Source organism: Rhamphochromis longiceps, linkage group LG6 (assembly GCF_057381845.1).
Source record: "Rhamphochromis longiceps isolate RC_006_pf linkage group LG6, R_longiceps_female_GT1.1, whole genome shotgun sequence".
NCBI lineage: Eukaryota > Metazoa > Chordata > Actinopteri > Cichliformes > Cichlidae > Rhamphochromis > Rhamphochromis longiceps.
The window spans coordinates 44,191,700-44,205,964 of NC_140562.1; the positions used below are offsets into that span (position 1 = coordinate 44,191,700).

At 40.6% G+C, this 14,265-nt stretch overlaps 1 protein-coding gene across 3 annotated transcripts in view; it reads left to right on the forward strand.

Annotated features, from left to right (window-relative positions):
• Positions 1–14,265, forward strand: part of sorcs1 (sortilin-related VPS10 domain containing receptor 1) — a 213,371-nt gene that overhangs the window by 136,010 nt on the left and 63,096 nt on the right. For all 3 annotated transcript variants that reach the window (XM_085410921.1, XM_085410919.1, XM_085410920.1), the window contains exons 4-6: positions 3,327–3,485; positions 10,983–11,056; positions 14,146–14,210. In XM_085410921.1, the coding sequence (XP_085267047.1) occupies positions 3,327–3,485; positions 10,983–11,056; positions 14,146–14,210 (298 nt within the window). The remainder of the gene's footprint in view (positions 1–3,326; positions 3,486–10,982; positions 11,057–14,145; positions 14,211–14,265) is intronic.

Below are 14,265 nucleotides of genomic sequence, written 5' to 3' on the forward strand. Positions count from 1 at the left end.
GGAGCTTACTCATTATAATGAGTGAGAATGAGAAAAGGCCACAGCCTACACCTGAAATGCGTTCGAAAAGGATGCAACATTTTCTCATCTGACAAGTTTCTTTGCTCTTTGTCTAAAATGTAACATTTATTAGCTGCATTGTCTCTGCCATTTCTTCTTTGTATAAGAGTGTGGAATCCAGTATCTGTATTCAGTCCGTTCATGCATGTGTTAGCTTTCTGCGCTGGGAGGAGCCCACACAAAATGAATTCATGAGAGCTCGTGTGAACCTCTACATGCAGAAGTTTTATGTCGAGCCTCTTTTGCATGCTGGGATGCTGCACGTGGAGCGAGTGAGGCGAGAGACTGAATGCAAACAAGGCAAAACCAAGCTATTTTCACACCCTCACTTTGTGGAGCTAAACAACATTACGCTACAAGAATCTTTTTTTTTCATGTTGTGGTGTCTGTCTGACAGCATCATCCATTATTTGTCCGTGTCTGAAAAGGTTAATGAAGTGGTCTTTTTTTTAATACAAGAGAGCAAAGCGGGGGGAACCCCCCCCCAAAACAGAGCCATGCATCATAGCTGTAGTAATTACCATATTGTATTTACACATTGTAACAGGCTGTATTGATCTCCATATTTTGATGTATACAAGTGGATTACACATTTCTGCAAGCATGCCAACAGTGTTTAATGTTCCTGTAATCCTCCACTCACCACAAACACAACAGCAATTATAAAGTTGTCTGTTATTGGACCTGCGTCGCTGTTCCAGGGAATGAGAAAACCCTTAATTGGGGTTTGTAGTTCAGACAGCATTTGAGTGCGTTTGATTGGATTGGTTAGCATGTGGCTCACGTATGTAACATTATATCTGCCTTCTGTGATTGATGAACTGGTGTTAGTGGGCCTGCCTACCACGGCTGCTGTTGTCCGAGCAAGTGCTGACAAATGACTCATCGGCATGAGTGAACAGAAACACTCGACCGCACGCTGCCACACCGAGACGGATATTGACTGTGAGAGCAGTGTGTCCTCTCATTCTCTCGGCTGTCTGGTGACATAATGGCCACACGGAGATTGTCATGCTAAAGGCCATCTTTAAACCTAATGTAAGACACGGGGACTTTTCTTTATACAACTTTACACGACTGCTTTTATCGACACGTTGGCATCAGAAACGTTGCGAGAGCTTTGGCACTTTTAACAGCCTGTAATTGAGAAAAAACAGAGCTAGGCTTTCACAGTTATGAAACTCGACAAATAAGATTGGGCTGACAAAAGGAGTCAAACTCTGCCTTATATACTACCTTATATATTCTTAGTCACCAAAAAGACTCAGACCATAGAGAGGATGGATAAAAGCTTATAAACACAAGGCAACCATTAGGATAGGACAGTAGAAATATATGACACTGTTAACGATAGAACTTAAACTCCAAAACATTCAGTAATAATGCTCTAATATTGAAGGTAAAATGATCATCATGCACATAAGTGAACTTTCAGTTTTCCCATTGGACTGTTTTAGGTTCTTAGTTTGGAAACCTGTCATTAATAACACTGACCAACAGAAACAGCACTGAGCAAAATAGCAACGCGACAAACATTCTAGTCTTACAGTACCTATACTTATATATCTATAGGTACCTGAAAGAGTGTCTGTGAACTGTGATCACATTAAACACACTTATCTTTTTCTTCTTCGAGAACTTTCAGCAGCTCAGCATTTTCTGTCTTATCCTGCAAACTTTTTTCATATACTTCCCAGATATTGCTGTATTTGTATTCTGCCAGGAACACTGTGCTTTACTGTCTCCTAATGTTCGATCCCAAAACTTTTAGATTAATATTTTCAGCTAATAAAACTATATTCGTCACTTTTTCAGCCAGTACAGCCTGTATGTAGTGTAAAATTTACCAGGGCTCTTGGAGCTCCTCTGCAAGCCTATTGCCTGTGGTACACAGTAACACATTTGTAACAAATCCCTTTCCCTCCAGCCTTGACAGGACAGTAGGAGAACAGTGGGGATGTTTTTCTCATGTCCTGTGGAAATTAAACCCTTTCCAGAAATGGATGCTGAAGCAGTGCTTCCTCTAAAACATTTACAGCACATTTTGCCCCTTAAGTCGGTGTTTGCGTTCTTTAACATCTTAAAATCCGTGAAGCTGTCGGCCAACTGGTTAGGGATAGGTTTAGGTTCACATCTACCCCTTTATATGGAATTGTCACCTAATTGACATCCAAATGTAAATTTGCAAGTCCAGAATGTGATATTCATACCATGCTTAGTGGAACTGTAATAATGAGTTCCCCCACCCTGACTATCATAGCTGAGCGTTGTAGATATTGTGAGAAGACAAATTCAGGAGTAGCTCAGAGTGGAGTCACTTTTTTGAGCATGTCCAACTGGGAGGAGACGTAGATCTCACTGAGGGCAGGGAGCTATGGGCGTCTCAGCATAGACTGCTAACCCAACACATCACCTGACCAGGATAAGTGATGGATGGACTGATGGGTGGATTGATTATCGTGGTCAGAACTGTCCTGACGTTTAAACCAGAGTTCTGATGGTTGTTTTTTGCTTGTGTTTTACTCACAAACACCTTCTAGTGTCTGACCTCAGCAAACTGCTACTTTACTGCTACTCCTGATGCTGACAGTACTTATGGCGGTTGAGGTCCACCGATTCAATTATATTTGCATCTGATAATAAGCAGGAATTTTGGACGGTGTTTTTTTGTCCTTTTTCTGGGGGCTGTGCCAGAATTCGGCAAAAGAAAAGTTGGACCTCTAAGAAGAGAAAGAAGCTCATGGGAAATCAAAGCTCTTAAGGCCTGACTGAGCATAGGCAGTGAGCATGAAGACAGAGACAAACAGCGGGTGCACGCTGCTGCTGTTACACACACCCATTTGCTGCAAGATGTATCATACTGATTATATCATCAAACCTAACAGATACAAATTATTTTTCGCGATATGGTATCATCAGTGGAAAACTGACTGTGGATGACAAGTTTTTATATGCTAATCTGCAGCCTCACTGGTAATAATATGCTTTATATCTCAGATATGGTAATCAGTTCTGATTGACTTGTCTCTGTGTATTTGTCTTTTACAAGTGGGTGAATTGGAAGAAAAGCGACAAATAATTCAGCACAATCAAAGAAGAAAACTCACACGCTTGCATTTTGATGCACAAATGTTTCACTGTAGGCTATCCTCCGCTGGCCTGTCTTTCTGCTCTGTTTGGGCTAACTGTAACTGCTGCTGTTTTGTGAGCTGTTTTCTCAGCCTGCTTGCAGTGTCCCTAATCTTTCATCTTTGTGACATTTTCAGATCATGCTGCTAACCGATCCGGAGATAGAGAGTAGCCTTCTGATCAGCTCTGATGAAGGAGCCACCTACCAGAAGTACCGGCTGAATTTCTACATCCTCAGCCTTCTCTTCCACCCTGAGCAGGAGGACTGGATTCTCGCCTACAGCCATGACCAGAAGGTAAGAGAACGGCTGAGGCGAGTTCAGTGGCCAGTTGTTCAAAAGGAATCAAAAGAGCGTTAAGTAAGATAAGCAACAATGAGGGCAGGATTACAGTGGCCAGGAGCAAGACGGATAAACCTGTTACACAAGAGTTTAGCTCAAGCACGGGTCAGAGTTCACGAGTTTCACTTGAGAGGGAAGAGGATAAGTGAGGATAGTAATATTAAAACTGGCGTGGAAGCCCGTTTCACCAGGAGAACAGGAGAAAGATGGGAATTATGATGCTTTTAGTCAGACGTGTATGCTGAAGTTCACTTTGAAAAAATCTGGCTCATCTTCTGACTTTACCTCTGCAGGCAAGGGCCAGTGTCACAAAGACATCAAGATAGCAAATAACATGGTATCAGCTTCGAGCCTTCTTGTTTTGTGTGACCAGTCATTGTTTGCAAATGTGGAGAAATTCAAAATGGCATATAATATAGTCCTCTGTTTTTAACAGGGACAGTACTTTAGCCTTGAGAAATGCCAAGTTATTCTGAAAAAGACTGACAGCACTCACTAGACAACCAACACTAAGACAACAAACAAGCCCTCTATGGAAGGCCCAGTCCTTAAATTAATTTCCTTTTGCTATATTCAACCCAGAGAATCCTTTTTTCTTCCTCTTGGTGGAAGTGGGCTTCCATACACTGCAGCTGTGTGCTGTTTAAAGAACCATGTTCACGGATAAGTGATTCAGAAGTTAAAATGCACCAACCCAATAATCCAGAACCCACACAGCTCAGCTCACGCGGGCCTGCAGCTACGTAACGAGCGGTTTTAGGTTGAGAAATTCCTTTAAATCTCTTAAGCATCTTAGCTGTTAACAAGTCACCTGGTTTGAATGCACTGCATTTCAAAATGATGCCACCACATATGAAGCCAGACTTTATAATACACCTCCAGCATGGCTAAAACGAGGCTTCTCATGAGGAGAATGAGCCACTTTAAAACTTCAGTGGGCGCAGTCTCACTGTTAGTGATATTAATTCATAGAAAATGTATTTTGAAAACCTCATAAACATGTTGCATTTATAAAACAAGGTGGAGTCTGTTGATTTGCCATTTCTGTTTTTATAAACAAACAAACACCTGTTCATCCTCAACCCGTTTATTTATTCAGCACATTTGCTGAACCTAAATAATTCACAGGTGGTATTAGCTCTATATATGGAGGATTTCTTTAGTTGTTTATCTCTTTGTAGGTTGTTTAGCTTATTGGGTTCTTTTAAGCCACAGACAACATACTGAGAGTCTCACGGCGTTTGAATTTTGAGATAAGTAAACTGAACTTGGTTTAAAACGTACAGATATGAAGTTCCAACCAACTGGTGACCCAGATGTTCAAAGAGTCTTTTTTCTTTTTACATTTTCTCAGTATGTATGATTTGTTCTTCAGTCAAGCTCTGAAAGTGCACCTGAAACCATTTTTGTATTGGTAATAAAATAAAATAAATAAATCATTTCCAGGGAATTTGTGCGTGTGGTAGAAGCTGAACTCGTGACCTCTGACCTCTATCATGCTTATGACTGTTTCTGTTCTTTTGAAATGAAACAGCTTTGACTTAATCTGAGCTGTATTAAAGCACACGGTAGCTTTGTTCAGACTCTGAACTTACTAACGATCCGTCGGGGGGAGCCAAGGTTTTTGTGTTTTATTGACCCAATTTGACGAGCGGAGTGAACTCTCTGCTGTGAATTCATTCAGCTCCTCATTTCCGTCTAAAGTTCTCGAGTTTCTAAAGAACTGTCAAAAAAAGAGAAAGCTACACTGAAATAACTATGAACTAAGCCTCAGTATTGACACTGACTTTTTTTCTCAGTCATCATTTTATTAGCACACAAACTGAAAATTAGAGATTGGAGAAAACACTGACTCATCTAATGTAGGAAGCAGTGTGGGGAGAAAGTAGCTGTATGTCTGAGGCAGAAACAAAAAGAGGTGGAATTTATAGACATTTTAAAATGACCGTCTGCATTAATAAAAATGCTTTTCTTGCAGCTCAGCCCATTTGGGTCTAATATTTCAGCTATGATGAATAATGAAGGGATCCTCCTTTGTTGTGGACGCGTGGATATGTGGATGTACAGAGTGTGGGTGAACTTGCCTGTCTCTTTTACAATGAAAGTAAATCACGCTCTTACTGATGCTTCCACACACACACACACACACACACACACACACACACACACACACACACACACACACACACACACACACACACACACACGCAGTTAGCCTATCAGTTGTAGGGACAGATTTACTAAATAGGGTGTGAGTGCAAATCCCATGTGCTGCTGATAGGTGTGGGTAGGTTTATGGATGATTGACCAAACCACCTTTTCTGTTTTTCTAAACAGGTCAGTTCATTTCAACATGACACACCTCGTCTGCCAAGAGCTGTGCAATTTAGCACAAGGTTGCAAACTAACAGATATTCAGCTGCAGATCAACAGGACAGGCACCGCTTGTTAATTGGAATCAGGAAAGCATATAACTATAGACATATAGGCCATACACATGTAGAGTTATTATGAAGGAAACGGTTGTCAGGTTCAAATGTAGTACTGCAAGCCATACGACAGTTTTCTATTGTCACGTTCTGTGGCACTGTTGTACTAAGAAAGCTTACAGTACTTAAAGGGATAAAACCAACTGGAAATGTATATGTCACATAGTGTCAGCGTGCACACAGCTGAATTTGTCCACCACAAAAAAACACAGTCATGTGTGCTCTCCGTGGTCCTGAAATGATAAAAAGGATCTACTGGATTCATGCCGTAATGGGTCGGGGCTGTTTAGCAGCAAAGGAGGAACCGACACAGTCTATCTCTGCATGTGGTATTGCTGCCGCACAACAGCAAAGAGCACACTCTGCGGATCTGTGATTCTTTGTTATTAAACATCATCATTTTTCAGCATTTTTGGTTTTGGTTTTAATTTTCAGATTTTAGTCCCATTTTATGAGGCTTGGGTTCAAGAAGAGCCCGTGTTTGTGGTTAAAACCCGTCCTTTCATAAAGGTAATTATGTGTCGAAAGCAAAGCCGGGGCGCGGTCACTGATGGTGGTGGAGCGACACATGATGTCACAGGAACAGCACCAACGCGGCGCTGTCAGGTGATGTCCTACCTTGCATCACCCAGCAGATGATGTAGTAAACAGTATATTAAAACTTCATGCTCTGCTTCTGTACCATTTCTTTGCTCGCTGTATGTCAGGTGTCAGGACTTGCTCAACCCCCCCCTTTCTTGCACTTACACTCGCTGCCTCCCCCACCCAGCTGTGCTCCCACCCACATGCATTATCTCCACCCTAAAGTGCTTCTCTTTCAATCTGCTCACCTCCTTTTTGGCAGTGCTGTTGAATTTCTTGACTAAGAGACCTTTTGGAGGTTGTAAAGACTGCGTCAACCCCCTGCACCCAACTTAACAGTTGCTGTCACTTGCTTGGCTACATACTAACTTGCTGTAGGAGGGTAATTAGTCAGAGTGATTTCCTGCCCCCTCCCACTTCCTTTCTCTGGCATCTGCTTAGCACAGCGTTGCATAGATGTCATGGAAATCTTATCAGCCGTGCTGTTTGCCATTTGTCTCGTCGCTGTTCGACACGCGAATGCGCACGAACCAGATGCGATAGTGAATATATAGTTTGCATATACTTAGGATGAGGCAGGTAAGCTTCGTGTCTCAGAAGCCCCACTGCTTTCTACAGTCACCATCATGCTGAGTGTTTAGCTGTTTTTTTTTTATTTAAAGATATTGAGCAATATAGTCATATAATTAAGGCTTTTAAAGTGAAATGCTATTAGAGAGTAATTAGTAAAACTTTTTTTAAAAAACAGAATACAATCATTGATTTGACATCAGTAATAATCTATCAAGACACGGTCTCAGGGATGTTTTTTGAATGCAGGCCTCCATGCTACCCTTCAGCACAGAGTAAATATATGCAATTAGAAAATAAATGAATATAAACAAACAGAGTCACATTTCTGTTATCCACTAATAAATGATTGTTTACACATTCTGCATGGCTGGCCATGCTTAAAATGGAAAAAGGTCCAGCCTGAAACACTGAAATAAGTTTCATGGCTCATTAAATTCCAGCTGTAAGCTACAGAGTAAACGGATTTGTCAGAGAATGCAGTTGTTTGGGGACAAAAAGACTGTCAAGGTTGTTGATATACTGAGCAAGCAGCACGCAGATGCCTGCATAATCATCAAACAAACAAAAAATGGATTGATGTGATTTTTTACATTTGATTTCAAATAGCACATAAAGAGTCAGAGTAGGATTAAAATGATTAAAAAAATCATAGTTTTCATGGTACAGTAAGAAGCACAGGTCTGCAGATATTTGACTGTGACTTTTCTGCTTCCACTTCATAAAATATTAAATAGATTTTAAAAGCCTTTATGAAATATTTAATGAAATAATATTTTGTGCCTATTTTAAAAAGGAATTCAACTCATTATCATATTACAAACTGTTATATTTAAACATTTTATTTGATGTTTTTGAACTTTCAATTTAGTATTTTTTGTGATAACAAACAAACACAATGTTAACATTCTCTGATAAAGGACCACAGAAGAGAGAAAAACAGACCAAGATCAATAAAATAAAATATCATGAGGGGAGTTTATAACCTTATAGTGCAACATTCAGGATTCTTGTTCATTCACCAGGTTTCTGGTCACACAGTTTCATCTCTGGTGGACGCTCACTGTCATTCACTCCGTTGTGTGAACTCTTTTCAGTCTCTGTTTCCGTTGTGTTATGAATGGTGGGCTTGGTTGTTTCCATTTCACAGTTATCATTTTCTTAGCTATCAATAGGAGTATCTGTAGATTCTTTTTTTTTGTCTGGGCTATATGCCTCTCTAGGTATAACTCCTAAAAGAAATAAGGTTGAATTTAATGGAGGATTAACTTGTAGGATTTTCTGTTTCTTCTTTGATTCTTTTCCAGAATCCTCGAATTATTGGACAATCCCCACAAATATGTGAATAATCTGCTGTTTCCCCACATTTTCTCCAAGGGCATAGTTCTTTATTAGGTATATAAGATACCTTGTGACAGCTTTTGCTTCCCATATATTATCAGTGATTATAGCATTTAATTCTAATTACCAGTTCTCCTTAATATAAACCGTATTTTGGCACGACTCATTTATTTTGTAAATATGAGAAACATGTTTCTTAGTTGGGAGATGTTTTTCCATAATATTAATATTTAAGCATTTTATATCCAGTTATCCTACATAATACATTACATTATACATAATTCTAAAGAATATAGATTTAAAAGACTGTATTACAAAAAAAGCATGTCTAATATAAATTTCGCCCTAAACGTGAGCACCTCCTTGATGAGTTATGCAGTCCCACCGTTTTCCATCACTTCCCTCGTCTCAAACTCGTCATCCAGACAACATTACTGTCATGAAAAAGCTTATAAAAACATCATTGTGAAATATGAAACTGAATATGAAAAAAACAAGAAACAAATTAAAAACAGTCAAATTAACAATTAGAACTTTAATAACTTCCTTTTGCAAATAGATTCTTGATTAACACAGCGGTATGGTACAATAAAATCCCATTATTGATGTTTGTGGTAGCATGTGTGTGTGCGCCTGTCATCTTTCTGTCTGTAAACTAGTGATGTGTCGGTTGCGAACGAAACGGCTCTTAGGGCCGGGTCTTTGAGGTGAACTCCTTATTTGGAGCCATAGGGTTTTTTTCTCTCACCCTCTCTCTCGCACTTTTTTCCCGCTTCACTCCGCACGCGAGCCTTGTGCTTTGCGCTGGGCAGAGGGGGGAGGGGCGGAAGTTACAGTCAGTAGCACAGGAACAGAGCGGGAGGGAGAGAGAGAGAGAGCCAGGGACAACAACGTCACATTAGAAAGGTAGTAATCATCCACAACTATTTTCAGGTGCAGATGATAAAGGATTCAGAAAGCTTATTCATGCAGGTCCATATGACAGAGAATATGCATCTTCTTTTTGTTTTCATATTATAATTTATATTTAATTGTGTTGTGGTTTGCAGTGTTTTGTGTTGTTTCACTTTAAATTTGTTTAAAAGGAAAAAGCTGAACATTTAAATAGTTAAAAGTTGAAATGTAAATAGTTGGTTTTTGTATTATATGATTTATTTATTACATTTTATGTGGAGTGAATAAATAAAAGTATATTTACGGTGGCCCCGAGAGACAAAGCACGTACAAACCCCGAAGCACGTACAAAACACAACAGAAGTGCTCCAGGATGCTAGGTGCAGTGTTGAGCTTTAGTGGCTACATAAGTGTGATGTGTGGTAGCAACAGGTAAATGAACTTTTTTTTTAAATTATTTGAATATATATGAGTGCTGGTGTATAAATACACAAACAATACACATGTGCTTTCAATTAATTTAAGTGATCTTAGGTAGCTCTGTTTTGGAGTTTGTACGTGTTTTGTCTCTAGGAGCCACCACATATATTTATATATAAACATAAAGGTTTTGAACGTATTCTGCTGGTAAAGACCGCCCACATGGCGAGTGGGGATTTGTAAAGAAAAATACAAACACACACTGATACCACTGTTATTATTACTGCTGTTATTCCTGAAGAACAGATCATTAACTTTATGAACAAAATCTAGAATATCAGTGTGCCGAGATCACAAATTCAGTGTAATACGTTGTATCTTGAAGACAGATAATTAGTCAGTTAGTCTTTCAGTAATTCCATAATTGCTTGAAGAACACAACTTGAATAAGCTGAAGTCTCTCAGTTCTCAGTGGATGTGAGTCTGGAATGAACGGAGACACTCGGGGGCTCCTTTGTGGACATCTGGATGCATTACACACAGATTTTCACATGTATTCTCTGCTTACTGTGTAAACGATAAAATCTCAGCTTCCAGCGATTTACCCACCAGTGAATAACGTCTGTATGGAGACCACCCACTACGCTTTGGCTCCTCATACCTCATATGTCGCTGCAGTTTGCAGGCTTGTTACAGCGAGGCACATTTCTGTAGCGTATGAAAAGCTGCACCCTACACATTTCATTCTTATCGTGTTTTTCATTGTGTTAATGGCTTCATGGCAAAATATTCTCTGTAAGAGTTCTCTAGTAACGCACAGCCGTGTGGGAAGACAGACAGTGATTACACTGCTAGATGTTTTTAAGCCATGTTATTCATTTGCAGTGTTTGAATATTATGTAAATTTTAATCTAATTTAATACCTTTGACTCGAGCCAAATATGTGTGTGAGATATTGTGAGAAAGCTCGTCTCCCACTCCTCGTTACGCTGCTGCTGTTAAATTGACGAATAAATCAAGGTGTGAAAACAAACCCACAGTAAAGAGTAAACACAGCTCGTGATCTGAAAAAGGCCAGTGTTATATAAAACGGTCAATTTCAGCAAGTGTTAAGATGCATGTGACGAAATACTCATGTCTGGTTGTCTTTCTGCAGCTCTACAGCTCGGTGGAGTTTGGACGGAGGTGGCAGCTGGTGCACGAGCGAGTGGCTCCCAATCGTTTCTACTGGTACGTACGGTGCGCTCGATAGTGTAGGATAGTTCCTAAATCAGCCATGATGCAGAACGGTTTTTGTTCTTTACAAATTACAGCATTGGCTTGCACAACGCATCCAACCGAGCCCGAATATTTCTTTATTTATAGTGTTTGTAAATTTTTAAAAATATATTATTTTTTTCAAACCAGCCAGCTGATAACATTTTTCATATTCTAGGAGAAAAACATGCAGCTCATCCATATTTAGCAATTGTTTAATGTCTGTGAAATTGTGACAATCCTTCTCTCCCCCACCAACCATATAATTGCTGTCCAACTGTGCTCAAGCATGTTGTCTGCCCTCTGTGTTACGGTGACACACCATCATCTGAAAAGGAACGTTTTTTGCAGTCCTATTGCACTACATGACTCCTGTAGAATCAGCTGTAGCTGGAATAACTTGTAGTGTTCATTTTCTGTGTGACTTTCTAAGTCTCTCACATCATTTCAGCCAAACGTCTCCACTTTGGTCTTGTCTGAAGATTTGTGGTTTGCCCACAGGCAGTTTTGCATGTCTGAGCAGAGTCAGAGATGTAGTTTTTGTGAATTTGCAGGGATGCATACAACCTTAAAAAAAAACCTTTTTTACATGACTGTACATGATTTAAAGGTTTTTTTGTTTTTTTTTAAATCGTCACGTGAGAAAAAGTCAACTTTCAAGTAACGTAGTCGAGGCATTTTGAGAAAAATAGAATTAATCCAAAGCTACAATAGTCCTTGAGGCCTTGTGATGTGGTGCTATATAAACAGTGTTGGGTAAGTTACTTAGTAATTAGTAACTTAGTTACATTGCTAGTTACTTCTATCAAAAGTAACTCAGTTACTCGTTACTTTCAAAGTAACTAGTTACTAGGGAAAGTAACTTTGGTTTTACTCAGAATGCTCTTATTAATGTGTTGCTTCCCTGACTGAATGTGCATAATTCCACGAGAGAAATCCCACGCCTGGACCGTCGTCGACTGCTGCCAGGATTCTAGCCTACGTCACAGTGTCACGTGCGCTTTTTATGTCCAACACAGAAACTGCAGTCGTGGTGCTTTTAATTGTACTTGGATCTCGGAAATTCTGCCTTCCGAGTAGGAAGATGTAGGTAACTCCAGACTGCAGATAAGCTGCATATGTGTTTAGTAGTCATTTGTTTTTGTAGAGGGCTAGCAACACCAACCGTTTTCAAGGGCATCGCCATATTGGAATCCAGCATTCTCTGATGAGGCTAACCAGAACGCCGTTTATTCGAGTGTGACATTATTCCCAGGTCCGTGTTCCGATTTCTGAAATAAGTCGAACGCAACACATGAAGTAACGAATAACGAGCCTATCTAAATCCCAGTAACGATAAACGTGTTCCTGATGTTGGCATAATAACTATTTACCTTCTTGTTACCCCAATAATAACATAGTTAATGTTACTTAATATGAGCCAGAGAGGTTTTTAAGATTTCCTTTATTCATGTGTCTGACGTGCCTGATCGTCGAGTTCAATCATGAAAAAAGGCTTCAGAACCAGTTTGGAGTGAATCTGAAAGTTTTCTCGTCCACTGAGATGAAATCAACTGAAATAATCGACTAATTTCTTTCAGCGGGCCTTAACCAGCAACACAAGTTGTCATCTTAACGTTGCTGCATTGCTTCATCTTCTCATAATTGTTACAATGTTCCCTGGCCTTCCCTCACTGCCTCACTGCCACCGCCCCACAGTTGCTGTCCAACTCGGTGTTATCTAGCACGTCTGCCCTCTGTGCTGTAACTAACACGTAACAAAAAGCTTTCACCTCGACTAACTGCAGAGGAACCGTCGGGTAGTAACGAGCTGGGCAGCCAGGAGTGAAGGGAGCCTGAAGGGCTGATGCTGCAGAAGCTGTCAGAGTTCTATTTTGGGACGCTCGCTGTGCAGTAGGTGTGGTGGTAGTCGTGGTAATGAGGCTGCAGAGCGAGCTTATATCTGTAATATACATAGCCACCAAGAGTGTAATCTCATTTCGTGTTTTGGTAAACCTGAGCAGCACTTGGCCACACGCCGTTCTAACTTTGGCCACATTTAATAAGTTTGTGAGCTTAACGTGTGCAATTTGCCTGTGACATTACAAATGTGAAAAGCGTGCAGAGCTGCCTGTATGCGATATACTTTTGCAAGGCGACGGCTGCATCTCGTTTTTATGCATGCCTGTTCTGAGTCGCTTCAGAGGCCACACAGCTGTTCAGACGAGTGTCATACACACAGACGCCCCGCTGTAGGTGTGCCATCACTGAAAATACACAAGTTTAAACAAACCGTCCACTTCTTCTGTGCCCGTCTCACACTGCTCCTGGGTACCTGAATGGATTATTCAGTGAAAATGGAAATGTGGCTCAGATAACTAGGCCATGCTATTCACAGCTGCGTTTCATCTGGGAAATTACCAATACTACCAATAAGTATAATAATGATTAAACGATATAGTGGTCTCTGCCTCTCATTGTGTCTGCTTCACACAGACTCCCCTTTATTTCCCTCCTCGTTTGTGTGTGCGCTCTACCTGTCGACACAGCCTCTTTCCCAGCTTCTCTCCCCCATCTCGCCCCACCTCCCCCGTTCTCTCCCCTCTGTGTGTGCTGCCTTTGCTTCTCCTCTGATCCCCCAGTCTTTTTAATACATATTTAATGCCGTAATGATTATATGCTATTCCATCTGCGGGCATCCCTACTGTAGTGCGAAAAATCAATGGCTTTTCCTCTCCTAATGATGCCAGGAAACATCTTCCTCCATTTTTCTGGGCAAAAAAGGACCTTGTGGGGACTCTGAACATTTAGATCGCACAGTAAACCCGAGGCCCTCTTTTTCCCTTTACAAGTTAAGCTGCCTTTCACAGTGAAGACAAAGACGAGGTAATTCCTGCAGCCAGCTCCTGCTGATGTTAAGCACGACTGTCATAGTGCTTGACTTAACCTATCCGTCGTCATAAATTTGTCTGACTTTGCAACACGCAATCTCTCGTGTTAGACAGCAGCTGCCATAGGTGACATCTGCCCGAAGGCAAAAGACCAATAGTGATGTTCCTGAAACACATTTGTCTGCCTTTCAGGTCGAAAATGGGTTTGGACAAAGAGCCGGGCTTAATTCACCTGGAAACCAGCATCACTGAAGGACGTGAGTAATTGAATTCTGAGTCCGGTGCTCCATTTTCTGCCGTCTTTGTACTGTA